Source organism: Piliocolobus tephrosceles, chromosome 8 (assembly GCF_002776525.5).
Source record: "Piliocolobus tephrosceles isolate RC106 chromosome 8, ASM277652v3, whole genome shotgun sequence".
NCBI lineage: Eukaryota > Metazoa > Chordata > Mammalia > Primates > Cercopithecidae > Piliocolobus > Piliocolobus tephrosceles.
In genome coordinates this window covers 6463288-6481208 of record NC_045441.1, presented here as the reverse complement: position 1 = coordinate 6481208, position 17921 = coordinate 6463288, and the positions used below count along the sequence as shown (strand labels likewise).

The following is a 17921-nucleotide window of genomic DNA, read 5'->3' as shown; positions in this document are numbered from 1 at the left end:
ATCACTGGCTTTCAAATTTGAAAGAGTATGATTTGAATCCAATTATGTGTCTGTCACATAATAACTGACGTTATGCAAACTTAAACTCTCTGAGCCTTTTTCCTTTCTTGTGAAAGAGAACTAATATGTACTTATCACTTAGGTTTGTTAGAAAAGTAAATGAGGCCAGGGTGGTGGCTCACACCTGTAATCCCAGTACTTTGGGAGGCCGAGGTGGGCGGATTGCCTGAGGTCAGGAGTTCGAGGCCAGCCTGGCTAACATGATGAAACCCCATCTCTACTAAAAATACAAAAAAAAAATTAGCCGGGCATGGTGGCCCACACCTGTAGTCCCAGCTACTTGGGAGACTGAGGCAGGCAAATCGTTTGGACCCAGGAGGCAGAGGTTGCTGTGAGCCAAGGTCGTGCCACTGCACTCCAGGCTGGGCAACAGAGTGAAACTCCATCTCAAAAAAAAAAAAAAAAAAAAAAAGAACAAAGAAAAATAAATGAAAATGCATAAAAGTAGATAGCTCAAGGCATGCATATAGCAGCTATTATTTCATTTCAGGTAGTGTGTCCCTGATTTGTAATTAGCCTTGATGTGTGTATATAGTTGTATTTTGCTAATTTGGAGGATTATCATCTATCTTTCAGGTCATGCAGAAGGCTTTTGTATGATGTGTACAATGCAAGCACATATTACCCAGGCACTCAGTAATCCTGGGGACGTTATTAAACCAATGTTTGTCATCAATGAGATGCGGCGTAAGTATTAACTGTTGTAGTTTTATATTTGTATTTATTACCTATTCTTTTTTTTTATTTTTTTTTTGAGACAGAGTCTTGCTCTGTCGCCTAGGCTGGAGCGTAGTGGCGCTCTCTCGGCTCAGGTTCAAACGATTCTCCTGTCTCAGCCTCTCAAGTAGCTGGGATCACAGGCATGCACCACTATGCCAGGATAATTTTGTATTTTTAGTACGGATGGGGTTTCTCCATATTGGTCAGGCTGGTCTCGAACTCCTGACCTCAGGTGACCCACCTGCCTCCGCCTCCCAAAGTGCTGGGATTACAGGTGTGAGTCATCACACCCGGCCTATTACCTAGTTATTCTTAATGTCCAGCTGGTGAAAAACCGAACCCCTCATGTATTAGAAAACAATTATATTTTGTCATGCGTGGCTGTGTCTTTAATAACAGATTTTTAATAAAGCATTTGCTATATAAACACATTTTGAAACTTTAAAGCAAAAGATGACAGTGTATTAAAGACTATTCAGTTGAACAAATGTTAAACTATTAAAAATCAATATGTTAAAATAATTGGTAAGTTTTATAGTGTTTTTGCTGTGACACTTGGATTTCTATGCTGAGTAATACTAATTCTGATATTGTCTCACAGGTTTTTGTAAACAGTTTTTAGTTAGTTTCAGTTCGGTGAATGATTATTATACTATGCACAGTGACAGAAATTGTCAAAATAAAGTTAATTAGGCTACTCTGGACACACTGCCTGTGGATTAGCCCTGTTCTGCAAGCAGCAGTAAAAATAAATAAGAAATAAATAAGATTAATTCTCTTTTTTCTTTTGTTTTGTTTTTTTAAGTGAGACTGTCTCACTATTTTGCCCAGGTGACTCTTGAACTCCTGGCTCAAGTGATCCTCCTGCCCCAGTTGAGTAGCTGGGATTACAGATGTGCACCACTGTGCCCAACTTAATTACAGTCTTAAAAGAATATATACTCAGAGCTTAGCAAATTTGTGGATACATTTTACTTTTTTCTATTTAATTTTTAAATTTTAAATGGATAGGTGCATGAAATTTTCTTACATACTTTCTGTGTGTTTTTGCAGTACACTTTTACATCATGTTAATTAACTGAGTTGGAATAAAAAATGCATACAAACAAAACTATAACTCAATCTGGCATCTAACTGGGTAATTATAGGGATGTGAAGTTATACAGTAACAAACTGTAATCTTTTTGCCTAGAAAGCCACTGAAGATTAAAGAGGTCTTATATTGGTTCTTGGCATTATTGATAGACCACAACAGACAAGCCAAAAACCTTTGAAATATTGTTGAAGCCTGGCAAAATTTAGCCAGGGAGGTTTGGATTGTTTATACATGTATGCATTCATTCATTCATTTATTCCTTCATTTGAGACAGAGTCTTGCTCTGTCGCCCTACCTTGAGTGCAGTGGCACGAGACTCACTACAACCTCTGCCCCTCGGGTTCAAGTAATTCTCCTGCCTCAGCTTCCCAAGTAGCTGGGATTACAGGTGTGCACCACCACACCTGGCTAATTTTGTAGTTTTAGTGGAGACGAGGTTTCACCTTGTTGGCCAGGCTGGTCTTGAACTCCTGACCCTGACCTCAGGTGATCCACCCACGTTGGCCTCCCAAAGTGCAGGGATTACAGACGTGAGCCACCGTGCCTGGCTAATTATACATATATTTATTTATTTGTTTTTATTTATTTATTTTTGAGATGGAGTCTCGCTCTGTCGCCCAGGCTGGAGTACAGTGGTGCGATCTTGGCTCACTGCAACCTCCGCCTCCCGGGTTCCAGCGATTCTCCAGCATCAGCCTCCTGAGTAGCTGAGACTACAGGTGTGTGCCACTGCGCCCGGCTAATTTTGTGTATTTTTAGTAGAGACGGAGTTCCACCATGTTAGCCAGGATGGCCTCGATATCCTGACCTCATGATTCACCCGCCTCTGCCTCCCAAAGTGCTAGGATTACAGGCGTGAGCCACCACTCCTGACCACATGTATTTATTTTTATACATACTTATATAGCAGGCATGACTAACGTTTTTAAACCTAGTCTTTTAAGAAAATGTCATTGCTCTGTGTGTGTGTGTGTGTGTATATGTGTGTATCCACTGATACACACATGGTTAAATCATGAAGTTGTCAGGTTTGTAGGTCTAAACTGGTGGAGTGTTGGCAGTTTCATATGATTTAAGCTGGAACATTTTATACCTTCATACACATGTAAAATTTAGTATATATGTTTTAGTGTGATGTTGCTTATACTTTTGTGTTAATTTTTTATTGTAATTTAAAAAATAATTTGGTTTTGTAGCTGTGTAATCAATTAGAAACAGGACTGAAATGTTTCTCTGCACCTGCAAATATAATTTCTTCTGTGGGTCATTGGGATAGAATTAGATAGGTTGGGATATTTATGTTTTGAATGGATTCTCTATTATAGAGATGTAGCACCAATTTAAAATCACCAACATAGCATTTTGGACAAACTTGAGACAAAACAGCCAGTTTATTCAAGTGTAACTTTATTAACTTGCTAAAAACATGAGTCACTCTGTAGCTACTCTGTAGACTCTCAGAAACTCTAGCTGCTGTGGACTTTTAATGGTGTAAAGCAGGGGTCCCTAACCCCTGGGCTGTGGACTGGTACCTGATGTGGCCTGTTGGGAACTGGGCCTCACAGCAGGACGTGAGCAGCAGGTGAGCATTCCCGCCTGAGCTCTGCCTCCTGTCACATCAGTGACTGTGTTAGATTCTCATAGCAGCGCGAACCCTGTTGTGAACTGTACACGCATAGGATCCAGGTTGCACGCTCCTTAGGAGAATCTCGTGCCTGATGATCTGAGCTGGAACAGTTTCATCCCAACCCCCTCTTTTGGTCTGTGGAAAAATTGTCTTCCATGAAACCAGTCCCTGGTGCCGAAACGGTTGGGGATTCTGGTCTAAAGGGCCTGATCCTGCTTATAGCTTATGTTAGTGACTTATGTTAGTGCTATTTCCTCATAAAATAAGTATTTGGGAGTTTTCCAACCAACATATTATTGTAAGATATATTTTGGGGTGTACACCTTAGGCTTATTATGTGTAATGATAAAACCTCGTCTTTACTGACATTTTACAGGTATAGCTAGGCACTTCCGTTTTGGAAACCAAGAAGATGCCCATGAATTCCTTCAGTACACTGTTGATGCTATGCAAAAAGCATGCTTGAATGGCAGCAATAAGTAAGTACAACAGAGCGCCAGCCATTTCTTCATTTGAGATCTCCAGGTGTAATTTATTCTTATCAGAATTCATTTTCACCTTTTTTGTTGGAAGCACACAGAACTATGTTCACTTTACCTTTTGGCTTTGCTGTGCCTCTTCCTTAGGTGATGTGCATTAGTTTTAAATGGTTGAAATTTACAGATATATCTTACTGTAACAGTTTGAGTTTGCTCAGTCATAGATGTCAGGAAATAAACATTGGTCTTGCAGCGTTTAATTTCTGATTATCAGCAGACGTCTGCAAATCTCAAACTAGCTGCTTCTCCTTTTTAGTTGTGCCTGACGTATTCTTTTCTCTGCTGCCTTCCAACCTGTATTTATTTCCTGAACCCCCATCCCAATCAGTTACTGATTCCTGTAGCTTGTTCCTTAAAATCTAAACTCAAGAGGAAGAACGAGGAGATAGTTCGATAATGCATCCTAAGCCACTTGGTGCTGTCTGAGCACACCTGGTAGATCTCCCGCTGCATTCTCCCTGCCCCAGCACCGCCCTGTCTAGGCCCTCATCATCCGGGTGGTGACAGACTTGGGTCAGAGGAAGACTCTTTGCCTTTTCCACCTCCGCTCCCTTTCCTCCTGCACAGGCCGCAGCCCCCGGAGGCTGCCGTCTTCCTGCTTCAGGACCAGACTCCTGCCTTGCTTCCCAAGTCCCTTCTTGACAGACACAGCTCCCACAGCTCTGCCTCTCCTCCCACCACTCCCAGACCTCCCTGTGTTCTGGCCAGGCAGGGATGCTCTTGGGCTGCCACACATGCCATCCTTTTATTTTCCATGGCTGTCCTGTTAGAATTCTTGATCTTCGTAAGCTCACATGTGTTTGAAATCTGGTCACAGCATCTTGAGTTTTTGCAAAGCTCTTCTCTCATGTCAGTGTTTGATGTTTTTCAGATTAGACAGACACACCCAGGCCACCACTCTCGTTTGTCAGATATTTGGAGGATACCTAAGATCTAGAGGTAAGCTTTTGCTTGTAAGTTGATAAAATGATACACGCATGTGGTGACAAAATGGTAAAAGTAGGACAGTGTTAGTCCTGCTAGGAAGGAAGGAAAAGTACTTCTCTCCAGCCCAGATTCTCATTTCTTTTACCCAAAGGCAACCCCGGTGCCAGGTTGTAGTAAATCATTCTGGTAGTTTCCTGTGCATAAACAAACTGGGAGCATACTGTGTGCACTGCTTCCATTTGTCTCTTCGTATTAGCAGTCTTTTACATTTCAGCACACAGGCCTAACAGCCTTCGACAGTTGGAGTAGTGTTCCTTTGATTTTAGTCCCCTATCGATGGGGATTTAGGTTATTTGTGTTTTGTTGTCCATGGAGCATCCATACCCATATGCTTTCTGTCTAGGTAAAAGTATATATGTAGGATGAATTCTTAGTATTAGAATTTCTGGATCACGGGGAGTGTGTATTACAAATTTTAATTCTGTCAGCTTGTCCTTCTAAAAGGTTATACCAGTTTTGATTCTAACCAATAGTATATGAGGGTCATATTCATTATACTTTTCACCCATATTATGAGTAGTATTAATTTAAAACTTGTTTTTGTTCAATTGATAGAAAAATTACAGTTAAAAAATTTTAAATTTCAAAATTGTATTTTGTCATTTCAATAGTTGATGTTGCTGTAATGATTATACTTTGCTCATCTTTTGCATTTTATTTTTATTTCAGTCAAATGTTTAAATTGCAAGGGCGTTTCAGATACTTTTGATCCATATCTTGATATAACATTGGAGATAAAGGTAAATTTCATAATTATGTGAGTAATTACATTTTTAGAATAAGTTATGTAACTATTTATAGTTCATTTGTAATTTAGACTACTTGTTAGAGAATATAAATTGAAAAATTCAGTATGCTAAGATTTCATTTGGAGGGATTATTCAAGCTGTGTAGTAAGCATCATGAAAAAGCTTTTAAAAGTTTTATTACTCTTTGAATTTTCTTTTTCTTTTTCTTTGTCTTTTCCTTTTTTTTTTTTTTTTTTTTTTTGATGGAATCGCCCCCTTTCTCCCAGGCTGGAATACAGTGGCGTGATTTCAGCTCACTGCAACCTCTGCCTCCAGGGTTCAAGTGATTCTTCTGCCTCAGCCTCCCGAGTAGCTGGGACTATAGGCACACGCCACCATGCCCAGCTAATTTTTGTATTTTTAGTAGAGATGGAGTTTTACCTATTGGCCAGGATGGTCTCGAATTCTTGACCTCGTGATCTGCCCACCTCCCAAAGTGCTGGGATTATAGTTATGAGCCACTGTGCCCGGCCTGAATTTTCATTTAATATCTTAATAAAACTAGATTTTCTGTATTAGCCAAATATAGATAGTTATTATTCCTTTTTTTTTTGAGACAGAGTCTTGCTCCAGCACCCAGGCTGGAGTGCAGTGGCGCAATATCAGCTCACTGCAACCTCCGCCTCCGGGGTTCAAGCATTTCCCCTGTCTCAGCCTCTCGAGTAGCTGGGACTACAGCCACTGTGCCCAGCCTGCCTCTTGCATTTTCTGAATTCCTATTTTTTTTTTTTTTGTTCTTGAGCTTGCATTTTTCTGGTTATAGATGTAATACATGCTTATGATAAAAATGAGTAACATTGCAGATATATGTAAAATGCTATCCCTCCGAATGCATTCTTTTTAACAGTTTGATATGTGCTGCTCCAGAATGTACTGTTTACTTTTTATATAAACGGGATTGTGTCTGATGTCTGTCTGGCTACTCACTGTTTCATGTAATTCTGTTGGAGACCTTTCTGTGTGAGTGTGCTCTCTGGGCAGTGTGTGGTGCAGTGAATGGATAGACTAATTCCTATGCCAAATTCCTTGCTGGTGGATATTTGGTTTGATTCCAGTTTTATGCAGTTTTAAGTAATGCTGCGATGAGCATCCTCTGTGTTTTTGTTAACTTTAATCTGCTCATTTTTAATGGGGGGGGATATAATTTGGTGTTTAGATGTATAAAAGTGAACATCATACTACTAAAGGAAAATTTTCTTCTTCTTTTTTTTTTTTTGAGACAGAGTCTTGCTCTGTTGCCCAGGCTAGAGTGCAGTGGCTCGATCTCGGCTCACTGCAGCCTCCACCTCCTGGGGTCAAGCAGTTCTCCTGTCTCAGCCTCCCAATTAGCTGGGACTACAGGTGCGTGCCACCATGCCCTGCTAATTTTTTGTATTTTTAGTAGAGACGGGGTTTCACCATGTTAGCCGGGATGGTCTCGATCTCCTGACCTCGTGATCTGCCTGCCTCGGCCTCCCAAAGTGCTGGCATTACAGGCGTGAGCCACCCTGGAAAATTTTCTTTTTACATAAAACGTCTCATTTACTTTTATATCTTTGAGTCTTCTGTTCTTTCTTTTAAAAAGTAAGGGGCATGGCAGGGGATGATGGCTCATACCTGTAATCCTAACAGTTTGGGAGGTCGAGGTGAGAGGATCACCTCCTGAGCCCAGGAGTTTGAGACTAGCCTGGGGAATGTAGCGAGACCCCTGTCTCTACAAAAAAATGAAAATTTTAGCTGGGCATGGTGGCCATGCCCGTGGTCTTAGCTGCTCGGGAAGCTGAGGTGAGAGGATTGCTTGAGCCCAGGAGGTCGAGGCTGCAGTGAGCTGTAATTGTGCCACTGCACTCCAGCCTGGGCGGCAGAGCGAGGCCCAGACACAAGTGGCGGTGTGTGGTGATGTGGTGCTCGTGCCTCTTCTCTTTCCAGGCTGCTCAGAGTGTTAACAAGGCGTTGGAGCAGTTTGTGAAGCCGGAACAGCTTGATGGAGAAAACTCATACAAGTGCAGCAAGTACGCTGGGTGATGGCTTGGTTCTTGGTGCTGGCTGCTCCGGCGGGGGTGGCCGGCAGGCTTGGTCGGAGAGAGTTTGGTGCGTCTAGGTTGCTTGAGTTTCTGATACCCTCTGGAAGACACTGGGTCCCTGTCATCCAAAGGCCAGAGCCCAGAATGTCTTGATGTGTGCATTTCTGCAAGACACGCAGCTCTGTGCCCGTGAAAACCTGGGGCATGACATTGGGCAGATTTCGTGGGAGGAGAGAGGTAAAACTGTCTTTGCTCCCCTGGCAGTGCTGCTTCAGGTGTGGCTGGGCACCCCCTGTCTGCCGAATAGCATTTTCTTTGACTTTCTTATGATAAGAGGGCTTCTGTCGGGCGGGGAGTCACTTTCTTCTGGGACAGCTAGGCTCCTTCTCTCTTAGGGAGGGTTCCCAGGGACAGCATTTGCTGGAAAACTCTAATTTTGATTATTCGTTATTATGTTTCCCCATGAAGTCAGGAGTGCCTATTTTAAGAATGCTCTTTCCTATGTTTTTAAGTAGATTTCCACTTCGTGGTCAGGTAATATGAGTAATTTTTTTTATCAAATCTTCAAGACCAGAGGGATTTTGCCTTTGTTTTAAATTCTACAGACATTTCTAATATTTATTTTTATTATTTTTGTTTCTGGTTAGGGCTTTCTTTTCATATAATAATATTATTTTTAAATTAGATGAATTTAAGACATATTTTCACATAATTATACCAGTCTGAACATGTTCATTTTTCAGTTTCTTTTGAATTGAGAGAAAGTTGTGTTAACCTAATTTTAACATTATTGGTGGCACACATGGCTTGGTTTTTCAGAATTGTCCTAACTTCCTTTCCCTTCACGCTAAGTAAGCAGTTCCCCCTATATTTTTAATGTTAATATTTTCACTGTTGGTTGAAGACTGGTGGTTCTCATCCACTGTCCTTTTTGGAACCTTAATGTGGAATGTTTGGGAATAACAACAAAGACCAAAATACCAAAAATTGTGTGTATATATTCGTCTCCTTAAACTTTTGTTTCTGTTTATTTCAAGGTGTAAAAAGATGGTTCCAGCTTCAAAGAGGTTCACTATCCATAGATCCTCTAATGTTCTTACACTTTCTCTGAAACGTTTTGCAAATTTTACTGGTGGAAAAATTGCTAAGGTATGTGGATGATGTCATTAATCATCTTTTGTGTCGAGCCTTTCAAGGCTTACGTGTCTGTAGCTATTAAGGATTAAGGACTTGACTTTCTCATGACAAAATTGTTAACTATTACCTACATTTGGACTTCATTGTCCATTTTGTTGGTATCCATGGTTATGAGGGATACAGGGAGAGCCTGTATAATCTGAAATCCAAAAAGGACTTCCTGCTACACCCTGCCACCTTTTCACCAGAGTTCATTTTGTCTTGTGTGTTTGTTTTCTGATTGGTAGTACACTGAATTTTCCCATTTTCTTCCCACTTTCTGAAGATTGAAAGTGGTCAAAAACTAAATAGCGTGCAAGAGAAATAAACTATCCATTCCCGAATTATTAAAATTAAATAATCGGCCGAGTGTGGTGGCTCATACCTGTAATGCCAGCACTTTAGAAGGCCTAGTCAGGCATATCACTTGAAGCCAGGAGTTGGAGACCACTCTGGCCAACGTGGCAAAGCCCTTTTCTACTAAAAATACTAAAATTAGCTGGGTGTGGTGGCAGGCACTTGTAATCCCAGCTACTCGGGAGGCTGAGGCAGGAGAATCGCTTGAACCTAGGAGGCAGAGGTTGCAGTGGGCCGAGATTGTGCCACTGCACTCCAGCCTGGGCTATAGTCAGATTCTGTCTCAAAAAAAAAATAAAAGTAATGATTAATGTTGAGAGTTGTCATTTTGTTACTCTGTCCTTTGATGGATTTGAAGAATTCACTTAATGTAGATCTTGACTTGTTAAAAGAAAATAATAAATGCAGCAGGATTGCCTTAAATACACTTAGATTCAGCTGTCCTTCTGGTTAACCATGCCCTTTCGAAAGTGGCTAGCCCAGGCGCAGGGACTCACGCCTGTAATTTTAGCACTTTGGGAGGCCAAGGCAGGTGGATCACGAGGTCGGGAGTTCAAGACCAGCCTGGCCAAGATGGTGAAACCCCGTCTCTACTAAAAATACAAAAATTAGCTGGGTGTGGTAGTGCACCTGTAATCCAAGCTACTCGGGAGGCTGGCGCAGGACAATCACTTGAGCCCGGGAGGCAGAGCTTCCAGTGAGCCGAGATCATGCCTCTGCACTCCAGCCTGGGTGATAGAGTGGCACGCCATCTCAGAAAAAAAAAAAAAGGAAAAAAAAAAGGTGGCTAAATGCATTAGGTTTTTTAAATGCATTAGGTTTTTCTAGAACATCACAGGACTCAGGTGTTCTGTGGGTTTCCCCTCCTAGGGGGCTCTAAATACGCTCTACCTGAATATGTGGAATGATGTGTGCCCTCAGAAATGTTTCTCCTTTTTCCATTTCTGTTTAGGATGTGAAATACCCTGAGTATCTTGATATTCGGCCATATATGTCTCAACCCAACGGAGAGCCGATTGTTTACGTCTTGTATGCAGTGCTGGTCCACACTGGTTTTAATTGCCATGCTGGCCATTACTTCTGCTACATAAAAGTAAGCTGTGCAGATTTGCTATTAACTATTGTTACATACATGCCGTAAGACAGCAGAAGCATTCTTGAGGTAGGGAGAGGTGGAACTTCTACAGTTAAAATGTGAATACCCGTTGTAAAAATATTTCTCTTGACCAGGTGCAGTGGCTTACTCCTTTAATCCCTGCACTTTGGGAGGCTGAGGCTGGGGGATCACTTGAGGTCAGGAGTTGGAGACCAACCTGGGCAACATGGTGAAACCCCGCCTCTATTAAAAATACAAAAAATTATCTGAGTGTGGTGGCACCTGCCAGTAATCCCGGCTGCTGCGGAGGCTGAGGCAGGAGAATTGCTTGAACCCAGGAGGGGGAGATTGCAAGGTCACGCCACTGTACACCAGCCTCGGTGACAGAGTGAGACTCCATCTCAAAAAAAATAAAAAGAAAAAAAATTTCTTTTGACTGTGTTCCACATTTAATTAAATCTAATCTCTGTCTTTTATTGGCCCTCATTTACAGGCTAGCAATGGCCTCTGGTATCAAATGAATGACTCCATTGTATCTACCAGTGATATTAGATCGGTACTCAGCCAACAAGCCTATGTGCTCTTTTATATCAGGTATTGTCATGAAAACAAACTGCCAAATTTTCTGGTATGTTATTTTTTCTTGTCTTATCAACATATTTAAATTCAATATTCAGTGTGTTTTTTTTAAAAAAAAAACAACAAAACCCAGCAGCTTAAAGATCACTTCTAGCCTGGGCATGGCGCCTCATGCCTATAATCCTAGCACTTTGGGCAGCCGAGATAGAAGGATCACTTGAGCCCAGGAGTTCAAGACCGACCAGCCTGGGCAACATAGTGAGGCTACATCTCTACAAAATACGAAAAACTTAGCCAGGTGTGGTGTTGTCGGCCTGTGGTCTCATCTGCTTGGGAAGTTGAGGTGGGAGGATCACTTGAGCCTGGGGAGGCTGAGTCTGCAGTAAGCCGTGATTGAGCCACTGCATTCCAGCCTGAGTAACAGAGCAAGACTCTGTCTCAAAAAAACAAAAACAAAAACTATCAACTCTGCCGTGTGCTTGGAGAGTAAGAAAGGTAGTGTCTGAGCAGGATGATGAGTTTGCTCTGCATCGCACTCTGTGGCCGTGAGCGCTGAAGGTGCAGCTGCAGGGAAAGGGGGTAGCTGAGGAGGGTGGGCTTCTGCTGCAGGCAGCAATGGAGTGGACCAGGAGCCACAGGACAGTGAGTGGAGACCTTGGAAAGGGGCCTCTGAGTACCTGGTGTGGTCACAGCCAGCGCCTCCCAACCTGGAGCACAGGTCAGTTGCCTTCCAGGCCAAGGCCAGGGCCCGTGCCCAGCTCTGTCCTGTTGTGGCTGCCTATTTCACTCACTCACTCACTCACTCCACTTTTGGAAAAAATGTTTGATAGCTGAAAATTAAGAATATCCTCAAATGTCTAACTGGCAGAATGCTCATGTCTGCACGTTGAAATATTAAACACTGGCATTGGATTTCGGCAGTTGGGCTGAAGCACAGATGACAATCAGAGAAGGCCTCAGGCCAAGATGAGGGGTAGAATTTTGTTTCTGACTTTTTTGGACACTATAGATATTCTACAGTGGCATATATTTATAATTAGAAAAATATAAGCCTGGCAACAACGTAAGACCCCATCTCTACAGAAAGTAAAAAAATTAGCCAGCTGTGGTGGTGCATGTCTGTGGTCCCAGCTACTCAGGAGGCTGAGGCAGGAGGGCAAGGCCGCAGTGAGCGATAACTGTTCCACTGCAGTCCAGCCTGGGCAACATAGCAAGACCCTGTCTCAAAAAAAGGAAAATATGAATAAACAGAAAAAAAATACCTTTCAGCTGAAATAGCATCTTCAGAATACACAGTTTAAAAAGCCTCATTTACCCAGTTATCCTTGTTGTCTCCTGATCTGAGTGCCTGACGTTAGCCTGAAGGAAAGGATGTATATAGCTCCATATGGTATAGCCTAAACATGCTATTTTTTTCATCAGTTTTCTGCCTGAGGGGTTAAATGCTGTTGAATTTATAAATGAATCTCTCCTAAGGAGGTATCCTGTGTCACCCTAAGTATCACTGTCCTTGTCTCCAGGTCTCATGATGTGAAAAATGGAGGTGAACTGACTCATCCCACCCACAGCCCCGGCCAGTCCTCTCCCCGCCCCGTCATCAGTCAGCGGGTTGTCACCAACAAACAGGCTGCGCCAGGGTTTATCGGACCACAGCTTCCCTCTCACATGATAAAGGTAACAGTCCATAAGGAGAATAACATTTTTATGTTAATTTTTAAAATGTAACTTCAGACTCTCAAGTTCAATTGTAGTGATTCTGTGTCCTCAAATACATCTGAATATCTTCTCACAGTTTAATCAAACCCTCTTACACAGTATTTCAAATATACAGAAAACAGCCGGGTGCAGTGGCTCACGCTTGTAATCCCAGCACTTTGGGAGGCCGAGACAGGTGGATCACTTGAGCTCAGTAGTTTGAGACCAGCCTGGGCAACAGGGTGAAACCCCGTCTCCACAAAAACTACAAAAATCAGCGGGTATGGTGGTGTGTGCTGTGGTCCCAGCTGCTGGGGAGGCTGAGGCAGGAGGATCACTTGAGTCCAGGAGGCAGAGGTTGCAGTGAGCTGAGATTGCACCACTGCATTCCAGCCTGGGCAACAGAGTGAGACTCCGTCTCCAAAAGAACCCTCCGAAAAAACAAAAACCCCAAAACACACAGCATACCGCACTAGTGGGCAGGAAAGAGGAAAGCCTGGGTGTCAGCATCCTTACATTCTAGGTCCCCTTTGGACGTCCATTCTTAATTCCTCTTGGACTCCAGGAAAGCGATCTGTTTACAACAACACATTTGTTAGGTCCATTTAGTCGTTTCAGGGGTGGTGTTTCTGGCTGCTGTCCCCCTGGGTTTGATTTTACTCCCTGTTGGTCCCGTCGGGGCGAACAGTAGTGAGCTAGTGTCACAGGGAACACAGAATTCCAGAGTGGGGTCCTCATCTGGGCTGTGGCATCTTCACAGCTTTTCGGCTTGAGTATGTTTTGGATGATCACATACACTGTCTAGCTGTGTGCTTTATTTTATGGACATCAGGCAGTATTTGAGGTATAACAGAGTCACACATCAGATGCCCAGCGGGCTCCCCTATTGGGCTCTGCTGCAGAGTGACATCAGGACTCTGGCAAACAGGAGGGCATGTGCCCTGTAGGAAGGGGTGGTTGGCATTGCTTTTCCAGACTGTTTTTGTTTTTACCATGAAGCTTTCCAGTGTTAAGATGGCAGCTAATTCAGGTATTTGAGAAGGCACACCGTGAAGGCCACACATGATCTATTAACTGGCATTCAGGCCTGTGCCTGCATGGGGATGCAGCAGCCATGGTGGGATCCTGCAGCGAATGTATTACTGCATGAGGAGAATGTGGAGACATTGTGGGGCAGTGGTGGGGGTCATGGCTGAGCGAGCAGCGGCTGAAGCAGCCCCTACTCTCTGCCCATGTGACCGTCTCCTTTGCTCCGAGGCCAGGGTGATTCCTCCTTCCTGGCACTCTACAGCGGTGAGCTCCCAGGAAACCCAACCAGGGAGCAAGTGTGTGACTCCATGCCACAGGCCTGCTGATTTTGATCAGATCTGGAACAGAGAGAGTTTGGTCTGAGGATTGTATCCTGTGAAACATGTATGTCCTGTTTGTTGATTTATTGCCAGAAAACTAGGGCCTGTGGAAAGTATGCGTGGGTAGGAGGGATTGGGAAAACAGAGAACATTTCCAGGTGTATGAAACTTGTTAGTCCTGAAAAAAAAAAAAAAAAAAGCAAAATGGGAAGGACCCATTAGCCAAAATGGGTTGTGTTTCTGTGACCATGTTTCTGGAGCGCTGACTGGCTGGTGCTTTTCTTACTTCCAGAATCCACCTCACTTAAATGGGACTGGACCATTGAAAGACACACCAAGCAGTTCCATGTCAAGTCCTAACGGGAATTCCAGTGTCAACAGGGCTAGTCCTGTTAATGCTTCAGCTTCTGTCCAAAACTGGTCAGTTAATAGGTCTTCAGTGATCCCAGAACATCCTAAGAAACAAAAAATTACAATCAGTATTCACAACAAGTTGCCTGTTCGCCAGTGTCAGTCTCAGCCTAACCTTCATAGCAATTCTTTGGAGAACGCTACCAAGCCCGTTCCCTCTTCTACCATTACCAATTCTGCAGTACAGTCTACCTCGAACGCATCCACGATGTCAGTTTCTAGTAAAGTAACAAAACCGATCCCCCGCAGCGAATCCTGTTCCCAGCCCGTGATGAATGGCAAATCCAAGCTGAACTCCAGCGTGCTAGTCCCCTATGGCGCCGAGTCCTCTGAGGACTCTGACGAGGAGTCGAAGGGGCTGGGCAAGGAGAATGGGATTGGTACGATTGCGAGCTCCCACTCTCCCGGCCGAGATGCCGAAGATGAGGAGGCTGCTCCGCATGAGCTCCAAGAACCCATGACCCTAAACGGTGCTAATAGTGCAGACAGCGACAGTGACCCAAAAGAAAACGGCCTGCCGCCCGATGGTGCCAGCTGCCAAGGCCAGCCTGCCCTGCACTCAGAAAATCCCTTTGCTAAGGCAAACGGTCTTCCTGGAAAGGTGAGTGTGCGTCGGGGTCTTCAGCCTTGTTCGTGGCGGTTCCCTTGGCTGGATTTCAGGAGGCATGGAGCTGGCAACTGAAGCTGAAATATTTTTGTTTTTATTGCAGTTGATGCCTGCTCCTTTGCCGTCTCTCCCAGAAGACGAAATCTTAGAGACCTTCAAGCTTAGCAACAAACTGAAAGGCTCGACAGATGAAATGAGGTAACGCAAGAGTAAATCTGAGGCATGTGTGGCAGCATAGTGGGAAATCCAGTGGCCTGCAGATGTATCAGTATAGGAATGCTGTAGAAATTTTATAGTGAATGTTTTGAATCCTAGAATGATTTGAATTATGACGTATAGGATTTATTAACTTGCCTTTTAGAAGAGTAAAGAAAAAATGTGGCATACAGGACCGAGTCCACGGAAACTTAATGTACTCACCATGCTATTTCTCCTCCTGCGTGGCCACCTCTCTCTGGTTAGCAGTGTTACTGGCACACTTTCAAGCACCATCTCATTTCATCTTTCTCATGAAGAATGATTATGGGAGGGTGTGCTGAGGGTCTAGGCTGGGGCTCTCAGTCCTGTCAAGGAGCACATACAGTCAACCGCCCATTCACAACAGGACGTCCATTCACAACCGTCCATTCACAACAACCATGTGGTTGTCATGTCAGCACCACAGTGGGTCACACAGACCGAGATGGTGTGGCCTGCTGCTCCTGGGCCACACACCTGCACAACCTGTGACTGCACTGGATCCTGTAGGCAGCTGTAACACAGTGGTATTTGTGTATCTAAACATAGAAAAGGGACAGTAAAAATACAGTATAAAAGGAAAACTGGCACACCCGTATGGGCACTTACCATGAATGGAGCTGGCAGGACTGGAGGGTGCTGTGGGTGAGCCAGTGAGTGAGCGAGTGCTGAGTGAATGTGGGGCCTGGGACTGTGCACTACTGTAGACTCTAGAAACACTGCACACTTCGGCTACACTCAATTTGTTTAAAAAATTGATTTCTTCAATAGTAAACACACCTTTGCTTACTGTAACTTTGTTACTTTATAAACTTTTAATTTTAAACTCTTTGACTCTTTTGTAATAATACTTAGCTTAAAACACAAACACCATACAGCTGTACAAAAATAACTTCTTAGTTTGTTTGAGACGGAGTCTCGGAGTCTCGCTCTGTCACCAGGCTGGAGTGCAGTGGTACGATCTCAGCTCACTGCAACCTCCGCCTCCCGGGTTCAAGCAATTCTCCTGCCTCAGCCTTCCGAGTAGCGGGGACTACAGGCACGCACCACCACGCCCAGCTATAAGAATAGGTTCTTTATATCCATATTGATAAGCTTTTTTCTACTTGTAAATTTTAAAACTTTTTTTTGAGACAGAGTCTCGCTCTGTGCCCCAGGCTGGAGTGCAGTGGCACAATCTCGGCTCACTGCAAGCTCCGCCTCCCAGGTTCACGCCATTCTCCTGCCTCAGCCTCCTGAGTAGCTGGGACTACAGGCGCCCGCCACCGCACCCAGCTAATTTTTTGTATTTTTAATAGAGACGGGGTTTCACCGTGGTCTCGATCTGAGCTTGTGATCCGCCCGCCTTGGCCTCCCAAAGTGCTGGGGTTACAGGTCTGAGCCACCGCGCTCAGCCAATTTTAAAACTTTTTTGTGAAGACACACACACACACACATTAGCCCAGGGTCACAGGATCAGTGTCATCCGTATCACTGACTTCTACCTCCACATCCTGCCCTACGGGAAGGTCTCGAAGGGCAGTAACACCCATGGAGCTGTCATCTCCTGTGACAACAATGCCTTCTCCTAGAGACCTCCTGAAGGACCTGCCTGAGGCTGTTTTACAGTTACCTTATGTTTTGTAAGAAAAAGGAGCACACACTAAGATAATCATAAAAAGTACAGTTAGTAAATACATAAGCCAGTAACAGTCATTTTTTTTGTTTTTGTTTTTGAAATGGAGTCTGTCTCTGTCGCCCAGGCTGGAGTGCGGTAGCGAGATCTCGGCTCACTGCAGCCTCCGCCTCCTGGGTTCAAGCAATTCTCCTGACTCAGCCCTCCTGAGTAGCTGGGACTACAGGCGTGCACGAACCCACCCAGCTAATTTTTTTTTTTGTACTTTTCGTAGAGACAGGGTTTCACCATGTTTTCCAGGGTGGTCTCAAACTCCTGACCTCAACTCATCCACCGGACGTAGCCTCCCAAAGTGCTGGGATTCCAGGCGTGAGCCACCACGCCCGGCCAGCAGAGTTGTTTATTACCGTTATCATCTATTATGTACTAATTGTATGTGCTAGACTTTCATGGGACTGGCAGTGCAGTGGGTTTATTTACACCAGCATCACCACACTCATGAGTCATGTGTTGCCCTTGGACTGTTGCAGTGATGGGAGTTTTCAGCTCTGTTGTGATCTTACAGACCACCGTCACTAGGATGTTAGGACAGTTAGGGTGACAGGGATTTTTCAGCTCTGTTGTGATCTTATGGACCGCCGTCATGTGTGGGCCGTTGTTGACCTTACGTATGAGGTATGTGACTATACTTCGTAAAGGCCCCTCAAGGATTCTGAAATTATAGATAATAAAACCTGCCCCACAATTTTTAAAAAATCATGTAATGTTAGTCAAAAATGTAAATGTAATGTTAGTCCAGAGTAAGAGGAAAGGAATTTGTCATGCAGTGACAGTGGCTTCATGCAAAGAACCAGGCAGGACGGCCCTGTGGCGAGAGGCTGTGTGCGAGCAGTGCTCGCGTCTCTGCACAGGTTGGCTGTGAATGACAGCTCAGAGCGCAGCCAGATGTCACCATACTCGGTGCCAGGTGCAGGTTCGC

The 17921-nt window shown here is 44.0% G+C and overlaps 1 protein-coding gene across 5 annotated transcripts in view; it reads left to right on the top strand.

Moving 5' to 3' along the window:
- The window catches only part of USP42 (ubiquitin specific peptidase 42), a 58099-nt gene that overhangs the window by 31116 nt on the left and 9062 nt on the right, over positions 1 to 17921 (top strand). For all 5 annotated transcript variants that reach the window (XM_023197755.2, XM_023197757.3, XM_023197754.2 and 2 more), the window contains 11 exons: positions 637 to 747; positions 3880 to 3982; positions 4914 to 4981; positions 5699 to 5769; positions 7726 to 7808; positions 8858 to 8969; positions 10306 to 10446; positions 10943 to 11043; positions 12549 to 12702; positions 14365 to 15084; positions 15194 to 15288. In XM_023197755.2, the coding sequence (XP_023053523.2) occupies positions 637 to 747; positions 3880 to 3982; positions 4914 to 4981; positions 5699 to 5769; positions 7726 to 7808; positions 8858 to 8969; positions 10306 to 10446; positions 10943 to 11043; positions 12549 to 12702; positions 14365 to 15084; positions 15194 to 15288 (1759 nt within the window). The remainder of the gene's footprint in view (positions 1 to 636; positions 748 to 3879; positions 3983 to 4913; positions 4982 to 5698; positions 5770 to 7725; positions 7809 to 8857; positions 8970 to 10305; positions 10447 to 10942; positions 11044 to 12548; positions 12703 to 14364; positions 15085 to 15193; positions 15289 to 17921) is intronic.